The 15,958-nt window shown below is 39.1% G+C and overlaps 1 protein-coding gene across 1 annotated transcript; it reads left to right on the forward strand.

Moving 5' to 3' along the window:
* Window positions 1-5,644: 5,644 nt before the first annotated feature.
* Window positions 5,645-6,709, forward strand: LOC111905440 (uncharacterized). Its single transcript, XM_023901136.1, has one exon. It carries the CDS (start codon window positions 5,645-5,647, stop codon window positions 6,707-6,709), a length of 1,065 nt encoding a protein of 354 aa, XP_023756904.1.
* The last annotated feature ends 9,249 nt before the right edge of the window (window positions 6,710-15,958 follow it).

Consider the following 15,958-nt stretch of genomic DNA (forward strand, 5'->3'; position numbering starts at 1 on the left):
CCTATTCCCCACCAGGTTTAGTATGACCTAGCCATGCACTTTATTACCTAATTGCCACCATCACAGGGGAAGACCACAATCTGGGTTATCCTTGATTGACTCTCCAAAAGTGCACATTCTTTCGAATTGCCACCAAACTACACCATGGTCACATTAGCTCCACACTTTCTCCAAACCGTTTACCACCTCCATGTATTTCCACGTTCCATCATCTCCAATCGCGACCCTTATTCCTCAGTCATTTTTGGCAAGAATTATCTAAAAAAACTAGGCACAACTCTCCAACATTCCAATGCTTACCACTCCCAAAGCGACATTCAATCGGAGGTGGTCAACCACTGTCTCGAGTCATATTTGTGTTGTTTTGCCAGTGCCGAATCCATTACTTGGCACCGCCACCTCTACTTGGTGGAATACCGGTGCAACTCAACCCACCATAGCTTTATTGGAATGTGGCCTTTCTAGACACTCTATGGAAGACCACCACCCACTCTCCCAGATTACATTTCAGAGTCCTCCACCATTGCGTCCATCGACGACACACCACTTACTCATAGTCGACTCCTGGATCAGCTAAAAGCCTAGATCAACTGAAAGCCATCTTGGCCGCCTCACAAGCACGCATGACCACAAGTGCCGAAAAACATCGGATAGAAAAAGTCTTTTAACCAGGTGAATGAGTATATGTCAAACTCCGCACTTACCAACAAACCTCAGTCACCAGTCGCCAGTCGCACAAATTATCTCGTCAATACTTTGGTCCGCTTAAGATAAATGCCAATATTGAACAAGTTGCTTACCGACTGGATCCATCCTAGCTGGTAGTCGAATCCATCCTATGTTCCACGTCTTGCTCCTCCATCCCTGTCATGGCGATCCAAATGAGCAACGTGCACCACTACCCTTCTTGGCAATGGACGACAACCTGATCATGCTACCCACTTCCATCATGCGTTTTGGGCCATCCGGTCCCCTGACTCCAGCCAACATCAAGTTTTGGTACATTGGCACGGCTGCGATTCTAGTGAAGCTACTTGGGAAGACCTAAATGAGTTTCAAAACAATTACCCAATCTTTTGGGGTTCCCATAAACCAAACACCATCATTCACGACCTTGAGGACAAGGTCGATGTTCGCCTGACTGACATTGATAGCAACATCATTGAAAGAGCCCACATCACAATAGAATGACCCAAACGTAATCAGACTATACAAGCCCGTTATCGTGATTAAGAAGATGGATTCAACTACAAGTCATTAGTCAATTTCTTTGTTTGAGTCGATTAGGATTAGGTCAACCAATAAATCATGTGTCCTTTAAAAAGGCTTGCACGTTAGTTTTCCATGTTTCTTTTAATTCTCCTTTTCTTATGCCAGTAGACATAGGTGTTGTTTGCTTTTTCAAAGCGAAAACGGCTGAAGTCTATAACCCTCAGCAGTAGAAGAAAGTGGATCAAACGGCTACAGCCTTTAATAAGAAGTTTGTTTGTTTTTTAACATTTGCACGTTGCTGCAATAAACTGAAATTAACTATATAATAATATAAAATAAATCTAAATAAAAAATTTATTTAGTTTAATCATATGCAAATCAAATATAAATATCATTGTGATGATATGATTTTTAAAGAGGTTTATATAAGAGAATTAAACATAATATTTACTAAATAACAATAAATAAAATCGTTAATTTAACTAAAAACATGTTTAGTTTTGTTAAAATTTTGAAGACGATGATTATATTTCCGGTTAACTTCAATAAATTTGGTAATTTTAATTATTAACTTTATAATTTATTAATATTTGGTTATAGACAATATAACACAAAGAATATTTATATGCAATTTACCAAACGGTTTTGAAATTATTTGAAATTATATAAAATATACTCTAGTGGTTTATAGTATTCGTTAAATATTATTAAAATAATAAACATGTTGTTGAAAAAAATTAAAACAAATCTAAGTTGAGTAATATAACTTAAAGTAAGTGATAAGTGGTTTGAAGATGATGGCGCAGCGCTGCGCCGCGCAGTTTGAAGTTAGAAATATTGGAAAAAACAAACAGCTGCAAAAGACCAATGGTTGCATGTGTGCTGCGCGGCATAGCAAGAAGTGGTCAGGATTGATTTTTTTGAAAAAACAAACAGCACCTTAGTTTTAGGAATGCATATAGTTTTAGGAATGCATAGTTGCAGCTTTTTCTTTTCAAATATTTAATTTTAGGAATGCATATAGTTTTAGGAATGCATAGTTGCAGCCTTTTCTTTTCAAATATTTAAGACTGATTCAGTTGGGAAATAGATCATCAGAAAATTGCTCTAAGCTTTATCTCTTCTTATTCTATTTTTTCGGGAGTCTCGCCAACTCAAATTGGCTATCATGGACTTTGTCTGCTGGTCTCCTGGTTCGTATCAGCAGCTATGAATGAAACTAAATCCAGGTAGAGATTTCTATCCTGTCCATAACAGAATAGCAGACAGATTTGGAATAGTAAATGATTTCATGAGTACATAAGTGCATTAGATGAAAGGGGAAAGGCCTACAAGCATGATCGATCCAGACACCAAACTCATCGAACCCAAACTAGACCCCACAACGACTCCACTAAAAGATGCATAATTCATAGCAGCCTAAGAACTTTCATCCACATCTGAATAAATACTCGAGTATGCCAAAATGGGATCAGAGAAATCAAAGCTAAGTCATAAATTTTTCAGATATCAGGAGTTCCCAAAACACAATCGTTTGACGAGATTTCCAAACATACTCTTCCAACAATGCCCCAACCCGCTTGCGATCAACAACCCTCTAGTTATTTCCTCCCGATTTGAAACCTAATCATAGGTTGCTTGTGGTTCTCATATATGGAAAAGGAGGGAGCGAGAGGTCTGATAAACAGAAACATAATCAATGACTAAATTACAAATTTGTCCTATGGAATGTTTTTTGTTTTGGTCCAAAAAATAAATCATTTATTGATTTTGCTTGTTTATAGCATTTTTCTCTTTCTTTTCATATAAAATGACTATTTTCTATTACAAGTTCTATTTATTTAATAACAAGGAATAGGCAGTCATTGATGATGCTTACCCAAAGTGAAGTTGGTAAAGAGAGTAGATAACTTTTTTGCGATTCATTCGAAATAAGGTGAAAGTATGTTTCTATTGAAGTGGTTCAAGGATGAATCCTAACAACCTGTTGGCTCTGTTGGAGATGTAGAAATTCCGAGGTTAGGTCAGAAGCTTTTAAGGTACTTATATGTGGGCAGTCTCTAAAACAACCTCACTGCTCCTTTATCTTAATATATAGCATGATAATTATAACTATCTACATAAAGTATCAGTTAGTGGAAAACAACAGATCGAAGCACTTGAATGCAGGTCACCAAACCTGATATTCTGTTTTTAAATTTTTTAGACGGGAATAAACCATGTGGATGTTACATATGTTGCCCATTTTTGTAAAGTGAAGTATAGAACGAGGACTCAACTTGGTCATGATTCCTTTTTTTAATAATAATGCATATCAGGTCATTGATATTCTGTATTATGATTATCCTTATTGTTGTTTTACAACTTCTACCGACCATAATAGCTCTTGGTGCTAGCCTCTAGCCATAGCTTTTTTGGAATGTAAAGTATTTGACTTTATAATTAATCCAAGTATTTGACTTTATTAATCCAACTTGATTTTCAATGTGATTAATAAATGAACCGAAGTAGGATAGGATAATAAATAAATTAATGTACGATGTCATTGGTGGATACAGGTTGACATAGTGGTTAATACAATTTTATTTTTATTATTAATGTTTGATGAACATTTCCTTACTAATTTTTTATAAACATATCAATAATACTTCGTCCGTCTCAAAATTATTGTCCACAGACCAATGACATACATATTACGGAAACGAATATTACCATTAACTTTATTAAATAAAATGACAATTATACTATTTTGTTACATTTAACTTCATGGTAGTTTAACTAATAATGAGGGGTATTTTGGTAAATGCGATATTTATTTTTAGAAGTACACTATTATTTTGGGATAAACCCAAAAAAAAAAAAAATAAATAAAAAAAATACTTAGACTATTAATATGTGACGGAGAAAGTTATTTTTTATCTTTTTTTTTTTTGTATTCTTATAAAATATGAAATTTAAATTGCCCGGACCATTAGTTTGAACGCGTGGTTTGACAAACAAGGCTTTTAAAACTCATTCCCGGTAATGATATAAACATTTCACAGCAGGATCAAGTCATCAAGTGATAGATTATATAAGCATGAAAGTTTCATTTTTTTAAGTCATTACTACATCTCAAAATAAGTCTTGTGCTTTTCATCTTCTTGCTTGACATATTAGTTCCTTTTCCTTTTCCTTGGAGGAACATAATCATGGATACCAATTTAGTGTACAACCAATTTCGGCCGGTGGAGTCTTGCGCATTCATTACAAAAGAGTACAAACAATTCTTAATGCCTTTAGTACACCAGTCAAGTTACCAAAACCTGTATAACAAACCTATGCCATGGATTGGGATATATGTCGCCTTAGCATCTTTGTTTTGCATCCTTGCAATGGTGGCTGATTTATTACATGGTTTGCAGAACAGAAAGCTATGGTTTCCGTGTAAATATTTCACTTTGAATGCAGCATCTCTTACTGTGATAGCTATTGCAATAAAGCTGCCAATGGATCTAAATAATATTATGTATGGTATTGTGGATCAGGCTGCAAAGCTTGGAAGCATGAGCTTTATGTGCACCATAATGGCAAATTTATTGCCTTCTCTAGCAACCATGGATAGCAAGGAACTTGTCTCAAACATCATAGCTTTAGGTGTTTTTGTAATCACCTTGGTTGTCAATATTTGCATTCAAATATACACAGGAATTCTCTTCTATTTCGAAGAGAATCCCAACGTCTTTGTGGGCGTTGTTTACAGATTCAGTATAGGACCGGTCCTTATGTGTGTTATTTATGCAATCATTTCTGTGGTCCCATTACTCATGTTACTGATAATATATGCATGCTCATCTTTAGCAATTGTAAAGTCGTAACAGATTCTGGAATCGAAATACCAAGTGGCTCATGTAACAGCATTGAGGGATCAAGAACTGCAACAACCAGGAAGATTAACTGTTGAGAAACTAAAGCAACATGTGAGCAACTACTGGATCATGGCAGAAACCGGAAGCCCCCAATTCATGACTGCTTGTTCTACTACAACCTCTGCGTCTGGGGTAATATGTGCCTTAAGCACCGGCTTACAAATATATATTGTAATTTCAAATTTTCAATTTTTAGGGGACTATAGGTCGGATTATAAGTGGTCAACACCAGTGATTTTCATAATCCAGTTTATAGGAGTGATACTGGGTACGATAGCCCCACTTGCCGGATTTTTTGCAGCCTTACGCTTTAAGTTGTCAGTAAAATGGATTTGGAAACACCTCAAGGTCTCTAAAGTAGAGAGCTACTGAACTCAGAAGTTATATGATTGGAAACATAGTAGCATACCATTCCCATAATCCCATCCAGTGGCCGCAATTGCAAGGTTGTCATCCAGCATATGAAAGTCCTAATTCTCAGCATCTGTATAGGATTTCAAAAGGCATTCGTCGTATCATGCAAGATGATATCAGTGATTCCAATTTTCTTTGTGATATGTGCTTTGTGCTGTCTCCGTTGTTGGAAGTGGCTAAAGGGCTTGTTTCATGTCTCACGTGTTGAGTCAGTAGAAAATCCCAAGGAAGCGCAACTTGGAAAAGATAAAGATCTTAGCCAATATGTTTTGCAACTTGAAGATGACATGGAGTTTGCTGAGAGAACCTTGAAAGGCATTTTAAAATCTGTGAACCATTTGATCCGAAAGGCTGAAAAACAACAACCCAAACATCTTATCAAGCTGCTTGCAGAATCTAGAGGATTTGATGGGGTTGAAAATTTTGACAGCCATCATGTCCAGCCTTTACTTTCACAAGAATATCCTAACTGTTGGAGCTTACCATTGGTAACTCTCACAACAATCGCTATGTCTCTTCCTAACATCCAAAAGAATCTAGTTGATTGCTTGCTGATTCGTGGTGTGAGTGAAGGTCTTGTATATGTCAAACTTGTTGAAGAAAGCCTGAATGCTACTGATGACCATGTATGGATTCAAAAGGCTGCTCAAACGTTGTGGGTAGAAGTTGAAGTCTACAACAAATGGTTAGGCAACAAGTTGCAAAACCCTGATTCTCAACTGCATACAGCAGGACAGATTCTCCAGTTATTGAGGGATAAAGCTAAAAGCATGGTTATGGAGGCGGAAGGTACTAGTATTGGAGTCTCAAATGATAATACCAAACGAAGGTCTATTTCTGCCAACTCAATGTATCGTATCGCTGAAACAATGCTTCTTTCTTACCACACCAACATTGACGAACTTAGCCAAGAGGAACTATTTGTGCAGCTATCATTAATGATTTCTGATATATTGGCTGCATGTCTCACCAACTTACCCCATGTCATATTAATGAAATGCCACACAAGTGTCGTAGAAAGAAGGGAGTCGAGTGTCCATGCTGCAGCTCAGCTTCTCGGTGAGATTATACAGATAATCAACACCCTTCAAGAACGTGAACTTCCAAGTTTGAGTCCAGCCGAGTTAGCATCTATTGACAAGTGGCGTGCTTACTTAAAGAATCCCTACCCTTAAATGCAGTTTGTTTTCTTCGAGGAACATTTTATTTTTGTTGAATATTGTGTCTAATTTGTTGTGATTTCCTTTGATACTTCGTTTATGAATCAAATATGAACAGGATAATCTAGGTAATGAGATTTTCCAGGGAAAACCATTCTCAATAAAAGCATTCTAAAATGAGAGAGGCATGCCCCTTCAAGATTCCTCATACTTTGTATTAAGAAAGTTGCATACTTGACAAGTACTTGCTAGTAAGTCCTTGTATTTCATGTGTTGTACGTTTGTATAGTGTACTTGTTGAACATTTCCCTTTAGTGTTTGAATGATTTATAATAAGATGATTTTTGGCTTAATTTTAGGCGTGATTCAAGTTATGTTAAATGTGAATTGCGTTTTATATTGTTGTCTCCACTGATTTTATGCCAAAGAATAGCAGTTGTAATATATTAATATCAAGCAATTGCAGTTGAAATCCCCTTTATTTACTATAAGATAGAAAAAATGTTCAATGGAAGCTTTTGAAAAAAAAAACATGTGATGAAATGTTTGAAGAAATATTTGCCTGATGTGACTAAAATAAGTATTTTTTTAATACTTTACTATTAAACAGATAGTCACTAAAAATGAGAATTTTTTTTGTATTTTATCGAGGCTCATCTAACTTAACAGTTTGGACGATAAATTAATCAAAATGACAATCATACCCACATTTTCTTGAACTCCTACATCTCAATCATTTCCTTGTTCAAACACTATGATAAATCCCCTACTCTAATGAACGAGTATGGTTTTTGCCACGTGGCATTCTTCAGCCCCTCTTTATAAACGTAAAATACCGAATATACCCTTATCCTCCAAGAATTATATGGGATTAAATCCGGCCTGCGAGTTAATTCATCATCAAATTAGGTTTCCTATTTCTATCAAGATTATGTTCAACATATGTTTAACCTAACCTCAAAAAATCAAGAATCGAATCTATTTTGAAATTGAATTTTGTATGCGATTTATGGGCTTCATATATACATCCAATCTCACGATCACTGACACTCTATATTCTCCCAACTTGATCCGTCCTGGAATCATCTCCATGTAATTGACTTTCTCACCTCTTCATTCCTCGCATCTACAATCTCGACCTTCACCACAAATCATCATATATATTGGTGTGAAAATGTTCCAATGATTCATTTTACAGATACTATCCGATTTGGCATTTTTATGTTTGATTTTTGCAAGGGTTTGAAATTTATTGCGATTTGAAGCATATCGGGTTAGTATTCTTTACTTCTCAGATTAAATCGATTTTATGTTTTATTTTCACATGTCGTTTCTTCACATTCTCGATTTTGGTCTCTATCTTTACAATAATTAAGCAGGTTATATGGAGTTATTCTACACTCAAAATCCGCCTTAACATATGATTTTGTTATGCTCTAATTTCGGTTAATACTCAAACTCATATTGTTTGAAATTCAGAATTTTTCGAATTTTTCAAGGAGTATCCTATGTAATGGATGTCTTGATTTTTACTTAAAATTTAGAACTATCAAAGATTCCTTGCACGCAGTTGATGACATGTGTCAAGAAACATATTTTCGTGTACCATATGCATGCGATTTCATGAGTAAATCCATACTCAAAACATTTGATAAACAGAGAAACTGAATCCATGGTTTCTAGAGAAATCATGAGTAAATCCTTACTCAAAATGTTTGATAAACAGAGAAACTGAATCTGTGGTTTCTAGATAAAGAGTTCGGTTAATGCCGATAGTGAGTTCTATAACTGAGCTATATGACTAGATGTAACCGCTTACGATGCTTCATTAGAGGTCGTGGATAAACTAAAGATAATTACCATCCGCTTCGTTTGATCTGTCGAGGTTGTAACTAGCAACCACAGGTGAGGGTGTCAACCCGTATAGATCTATACATACGTATCTCACTCCGATGATTAACGGTTATAGCAGAATGGGAGTAGTAAGTGGTTAAACTTAGGTAATGAATACTATCTCACTATAAAGGCCATTAATTATGATATACGATATAGTTCCCTATAAAAGCCTAATAAGTTCGATGTATCCGTAGAAACATCTTTTACTCACTTAAATAGATGGTAAGTTTTTCCAAGTGCTTGTATAAATTCCAAGATAAGTTTTTCCAACATATGTATAAATACATGCAGGGTATAGAGATAACGATACAAAATTGATAAAAATTTATTTTACATGTTTTATGACATACATTTATCACATGAAATCATAAATATCTTATGACATAAAAATTATGACATGCAAATTTGCACGTAAAATCAAAGTATTATATGGTTAAATGATAAGATACCTTTTCTAGTTGTAACATGTTTTAAATCACTAAAACATATGTATGTCATGATAAAAACTTGTGTACGATATAATATTTTGTTAAAAATGCCAATCATAACTAGATTATAAATTTAGCATGCATTTTCATATTTGATATATGATGTATTCTCCTCCAAAATAATGAAACGTTAAAAAGGGGTGGAACACTCACTTTCGATGCATGAACGACGCTCGAGAGTGAAATTTGTCGTGAAAGTCGTTTCGTGATGTTTCGTGCCCTTAAAATGAATCATTGAGTCTATTATATTACCTAATAAACCAAAAGGGTAGTTTGGGTATTAGTTATTAAGTATAAGGTCGTCTTTATTAAAATAAATAAAGTCTAGGGGTTGATTTTGCCAAAATCAAACTCTAGGGACTGAGTTTGAAAATTATTCTCAAAACTTGGGGATAAATGGATACATTTGAAACTGGATTAGGGTTCTAGGACCAAGTTTGTCGGGTTTTTCGGGGGAGGGGTTGTTCCTGTTTAGTCTAAATGGGTGTTAGGCTTAGTTAAAGGACTATTTTAAAAGAAGGGCCAAAGTCGTATAAGTCAGTAACTTGAGGGTCAATTTTAAATAAATGGAATTGAACTTTGCATTGCACAGTGTCATCTTCCTGGTCTCGATCCAAATCTGTTTTCGAAGGGAAGAAACACTGGAAGGGTGTTGGTGATCGGAACTTACAACAAGAGGATGGTGGTGGTCAAAAGTCACACAGTAGCGACAACAACAACTATGTGAAGATAGTGACAGTGGGTGGCGATGGCAGCTCTTCTGCCTCTTTTCCTTCCTGTTCCGACAAGCACAAGGTGAGGGGGGAGGAGGACAAAGGGGAGCAAGGCAGATCGGAGGAGGTGTTGGGGTAGGTTTCCTTGTCCAAAATAGCGGTTAAGAGATGGTGGACACCATCGTGGTATTTTGTGGTGGCTCTTGGTGGAGGCGGCGAAGGTAAAGTTTTGAAAACAAGAATGCAAAACAAAATAACTCTTTGATTAATCGGAAACTAACTCAAAACCGATGTTTTACAATCTGTTCTCATGATCATAAACTCGATTATGAACATGTATATATAGCCTAACAAACCAACTTGTATTAGACTAGGAAACGTATGACCAACTTGTCATAAACTAAACTTTCCATAAATTAGATTGCTTGGTCTCCAAGTCCTCATCGACTTAGGATTCCAACAGAAGGTTCTCGGCCACCCTCAGACCCCTCAGCCTCAGTGGTTGTGTTATTTTGTTTTCATTCTTCTTTGACAGTGAAGCAAAACGAAGTTAGTAGGGGTGATTGGAGGGTGGTTGGGTTGTGGTGGTTCACGGTGGCAGTCGGTGGTCGAGGGTAGACCTGCACATTTGCGGTCCCAGACCGGTCTTGCATCGGTCTCGAAACGGTCCGGTCTTTTTGAGATTGGTCTCGCAACGGTCCGGTCTTTTTTCAGATCAGTCTCGTTCAGTCTTTTTTCGATCCGGTCTTTTTTCGGGCTGATCTTTTTCGGTCTCGTCTCTCGGTCTTTCCGTACGTCTTTTTCGGTTCGATTTATGGGTTTTTTGTTCGGTTTCGGTATTTTTTGATTATTTTGTTTATGTTTCGAGTTTTTTCCATTAATAAATATGAGATTATCACCAAAATAATAAATTAAGATTTATTAAAAATGATAATTTAAATTTAATAAAAGAAAAAAAAAGAAATAAATTAGATAGTTTGTGATTAAAAACTATATAATTAACGCAAAAATTATATGTTTATAAACTTTGGTTACAAAGCTATTTTTCCAAACTGGTCTCAGACCTTTTTTAGGACCAGTCTCCGAATGGTCCGGTCATTTTCGGACCGGTCCGGGACGTTCTCAAGCCGGTCTTTTTTAGGACCCGTCTTTTTTTGGTTCGGTCTTGTTTTAAATCGGTTCGGTCTCGGTCTTTTTTTGGGTCCGGTCCGAGATCGGTCTTTTTGTGCAGGTCTAGTCGAGGGTGGCAGTCCTTGATTGCCCTTGATTCCTTCTTTGTTTCTTGACAGTAGACTAATGAGAGGGAAAGAAAAGGAAGTGAGGTGGGGATGTTTGATCCAACAATGGTAAGAGGGTAATGTTTTAAGGTGTTCATGGGTTTAGTCCAAGGACAAACAAACATAAACTTTGGTCTCTTTCACTCCTTAAGCACACTACGATTTCTACTGAGAGAGAGAGGGAGAGGGAGAGGGAGAGGGAGATGGAGAGGGAGAGGGAGAGGGAGGGAGAGAGAGAGAGAGAGAGAGAGATTTCTTTTGACCAATTCAAGCCCAAAGTCTTTAAATCCCTAAAACACCTTAAAAACGGCTTTCGCTTTACATGTTCATCCTCGACGTCCGTAATTTTCCAATTGTGTCGAATGATTGATTTTAATTCTAGGATTTCAAAAACCCGAACGGAATATTTTTCCAAGTTGTAGAACTTCGGGAAATCGCGTTTGAAGTTTCGCGTCTAATAGGTTTGTGATATTTGCATAATTAGTCATATGTTTAGCATACATTTTCATACATTCTTAGCTAATTATGTGCATAATGTGGACAAAAGGTACTTAATAATGCATAAATTTTGTTTTCAGTCCAAAAGGCATGCTTGGAAGTAAAAGGAACAAGGAGAAGCAATTAGAGACCAAGAATGAGGAACGAAGAACAAAAATACACTAACTCGGCGAGTCCGCGAGGCTACTTGGCGAGTACCTAAGAATATTCCCGAAGATAAGTCAAGACTCCTGGCAAAAGACGGATTCCACGCATCTACTCGACGAGTATCCCCTGTTTGGTGATAATTATAAATAACGAGCCTTTATCTGAATGGGGGATACTTCTTGCATTTTGGGAGTTGCACCTACGATTGAAGAACCTTTGGGAGAGCTGAGAAACCCTAACCTTCGATCCTTTGAAGAGTCAAGGCAATTTAGGTTATACATTCCACTTAATCTAAGGAATTAAGCATGTCTAGCCTAGTTGAATTTGTTTTTGAGTTTGTTTTTACTGTGACTATGAACTAAATTCGTTTTGTTTCTACTTTTTTATTGATTGTTTGGTGATCTTATTAAATTAAGTTTGTAACACCGTAAAAATTCAAATAAATTTTCGCATTTTAAAAACCATATATTTTCATTCACATCCACATTTTAAAACATTGTATAATCACTATCTCAATACAAAACCCCAAGATCAAAACATATGAACTCCAGTGAGCGTGTGTACGAGTCATGCCGGCGCCTTCCCGCGATCATCACCAGTACCTGAAACACCACACATAACACTATAAGCATAAATGCTTAGTGAGTTCCCCAAAATACCACATAAACACATATCAGCCACTCAAGGTTGTAACTCTATTGACCCTCCGGTCGAATATCTCAGTGGGACTCTCTTGGTCCCATAACTCTGTGGACCCACTGGTCCTAACTCTATAAACTCTAAATAATGCATATCACATATCACAATAAATCACAACACATAATATCATGCAAATACACTAGCATATAACTCTAGAATACTCTGTCACATAACTCTGTTACCACACTAGGTAAAGTATTGTGAGAAGACTCACCTCAGATGTCTCGGTATATCTCTGACTCGGTAGAAATATGATCTAGCCCCCGCCTAATCACACAAAGTAAATATTCTCATAAATACAACTCTCGGGACTAGACTCAACCCTCTCTAGGTGAAAGACCACTTTACCCCTCCATCAGCTCAAAGGCCACACTATTGACCAAACCCTAAAAGTCAACAAAAGTCAATGGTCAAACTTTGACCCGACTCGTCGAGTGCACTTGGGCGACTCGGCGAGTCTACATGTGTCTACTAACTCTTTTAGTCCCGCTTGGCACGTCTAGTTCCTCCCCTTACTCGACGAGTCACCACTGGCATGAATCGCGGGGCCACCCCGACTCAACTTGCCGAGTCTCAAGAACAACTCGACGAGTTCCGCCTTGAACTACCATCCCCTAACAATCTCTGACTCACTGAGTTATTTCCCAACTCGGCAAGTCTACTCACTGAGTGATTTACGGGAAACCCTCACCCTACTCGCCGAGTCTGGTCTTTGGACTCGGCGAGTTCATGCCATGCACAAACTCCATAGACCTCCTGAGGTCAGATCTGTTTCATTAATCCATAGATCTGACCTTCCCAAGCATGATAATCACGTAAAGTTCAGACCTTGACACTCATATAATATCTAGATGGTCTAACTTGGTGATTTAACCCCAAAAATAACATCCTAAGCTCATGGCTCCCAACATAACTCATAAAGCTCCAAGGATTAAGGTCTCTGGACTTCTTTGGGTCCAGATCCAAAGTATAAACTCGAGAAGGGACCAATTGCTCCACATATCCATCCTCTAAAGGGGTTAGAAAACCCTAACGCTAAGAATCAACACCAAATCTGAAGAAGGTCCGAATAAATACCTCAATATGAAGTCTATGAACTCTGAAGTCACCAAAATCGCACCTCCTTCAGCCTCCTCTTGCCTTGGTCACCTCTTTCTTGCAAATACACCAACAAAAAGATCAAGAATGGCCTCTCCTTCCTCACAAATGCTCTAGATCTCTTAGGGTTTCTCTCTGGGGTTTGGTAGCCACAAATGACGGCCCTAAGGGCCTTTAAATAGGTCCCAAACCCAGGAAATTAGGGTTTCATTAAATAGCGTGGACTCGCCGAGTCCACTCATGAACTCGCCGAGTTCGGCCGTGAACCCGGATACGAATCCGCGACCATACTCGGCGAGTCTAAACACCAACTCGCCGAGTCCCCTCTCAACCTCCAAAAATAAAAGGAATAATTAATATACCTGGGAATCCGGGTGTTACAATTCTCCCCTACAAGAATTAGACTTCGCCCTCGAAGTCTCACTCTGCAAACAACTCTGGATGCTGCTCCCGCATCTCACGCTCCGACTCCCAAGTCAACTCTGACCCTTTCCGATGCTGCCACTGGACCTGCACCAGAGGCACCTCTTTGTTCCTCCAAACCTTGATCTTCCGATCCCTAATTGCCACCGGCCTCTCAATATATTTTAGGCTTGCATCCACCTGAATATCTTCTAATGGCACCACTGCCGACTCATCGGCTATACACTTTCTCAACTGCGACACGTGGAAAGTGTCATGGATCTGACCCAACTCTGCAGGTAACTCCAAACGGTAGGCTACCCTGCCTACCCTCGCGATCATCCTGAAAGGACCGATATATCGGGGCCCCAACTTGCCCCTCTTACTGAATCGAATCACTCCTTTCCAAGGAGAGACCTTCAGGAGCACGAAGTCGCCGACCTGAAACTCGAGCTCGGACCGGCGCCTGTCCGCATAACTCTTCTGAGGACTCTGAGCGGTCAACAACCTCTGTCTAACCTGCTGAATCTGCTCCGTCGTCTGAAGTACGATCTCGGTACTACCCATCACACGCTGCCCTACCTTTCCCCAACAAATGGGCGTCCGACACCTCCTCCCATACAACAACTCAAAGGGTGGCATACCAATGCTCAAATGATGGCTGTTGTTGTAGGAAAACTCTGTCAAGGGCAAGTACGTGTCCCAACTCCCGCCGAAATCCAACACACATGCTCAGAGCATGTCCTCGAGCGTCTGAATCGTCCGCTCACTCTGCCCGTCAGTCTGTGGGTGGTATGCGGTACTAAAATGTAGTCTCGTACCCAATTCCTCATGAAACTTCTTCCAAAATCTGGAAGTGAAACGTATATCTTGATCTGAGACAATCAAGATCGGCACTCCATGCCGCGATACCACCTCTCTCACGTACATATCTGCCAATCTCTCCACGGAAGAGCTCTCATTGATAGCAAGGAAATGAGCGCTCTTCGTCAACCTGTCCACAATCACCCAAATTGCATCGACACCTCTCGCAGTCCTTGGCAATTTGGTGATGAAATCCATGGTAATTTGTTCCCATTTCCACTCGGGAATCTCTAACGGCTGTAGCTTACCATGTGGACGCTGGTGCTCGGTCTTAACCCTACGACAGGTCAAGCATCTCTCCACAAACCATGCGACATCCCTTTTCATACTGGGCCACCAATACTCCCTCTTCAGGTCCAAATACATCTTAGTGGCCCCGGGATGGATCGAGAATTTCGATCGATGAGCCTCTTCCATCAAAATGGTACGCATCCCGTCCACAAACGGTACCCATATCCGACCTTGAAATGTCATAAGCCCCCGGCTATCGTTAACGAATTCTGATACCAGCCCGACAACTCGCTCTCTCTTCTGGCTTTTTGGCCTCACGGCCTCAGCCTGGGCCCCACGAATAGTGTCCAACACCGGGGTCATCACTATCAATCTCAAACAAACATCTCGCATGGGGGCGCCCTCTGCCCTACGGCTCGGTGCATCGCCTTCAATATTAGCCTTGCCCGGGTGGTACAGGATCTTACAATCGTAATCCTTCACCACATCCAACCATCTCCTCTGACGCATATTCAGGTTAGGCTGATCCATTAGATACTTCAGGATCTTATGGTCGTGTATATGGTACACCGAACCCCATACAGATAGTGACGCCAGATCTTGAGGGCGAACACCACCGCCCCTAACTCTAGATCGTGGGTGGGATACCTTGTCTCATGAGGCTTTAGCTGCCTCGATGCGTATGCTATCACATGACCCCTCTACATAAGCACCGCTCCCAGCCCAGATATCGATGCGTCACAATACACTACGAAGTCCTCCATCCCCTCCGGAAGGGCTAACACCGGAGCTTCGCATAATCTCTTGCGAAGTGTCTCAAAGGAGGCCTGCTGCTCAGGGCCCCATGAAAAAGCAACACCCTTCCGGGTCGACCTGGTGAGTGGCACGGCAATCTTGGAGAAATCCCTGATAAATCTTTTATAATAACCAGCCAACCCTAGGAAACTCCTG

Source organism: Lactuca sativa, chromosome 6, assembly GCF_002870075.4.
Source record: "Lactuca sativa cultivar Salinas chromosome 6, Lsat_Salinas_v11, whole genome shotgun sequence".
Classification (NCBI taxonomy): Eukaryota; Viridiplantae; Streptophyta; class Magnoliopsida; order Asterales; family Asteraceae; genus Lactuca; species Lactuca sativa.

What these genes read in the sequence shown, in the direction of transcription:
- LOC111905440 (XM_023901136.1), top strand. Translation starts at nt 5,645, where the DNA reads ATGATATCAGTGATTCCAATTTTCTTTGTGATATGTGCTTTGTGCTGT.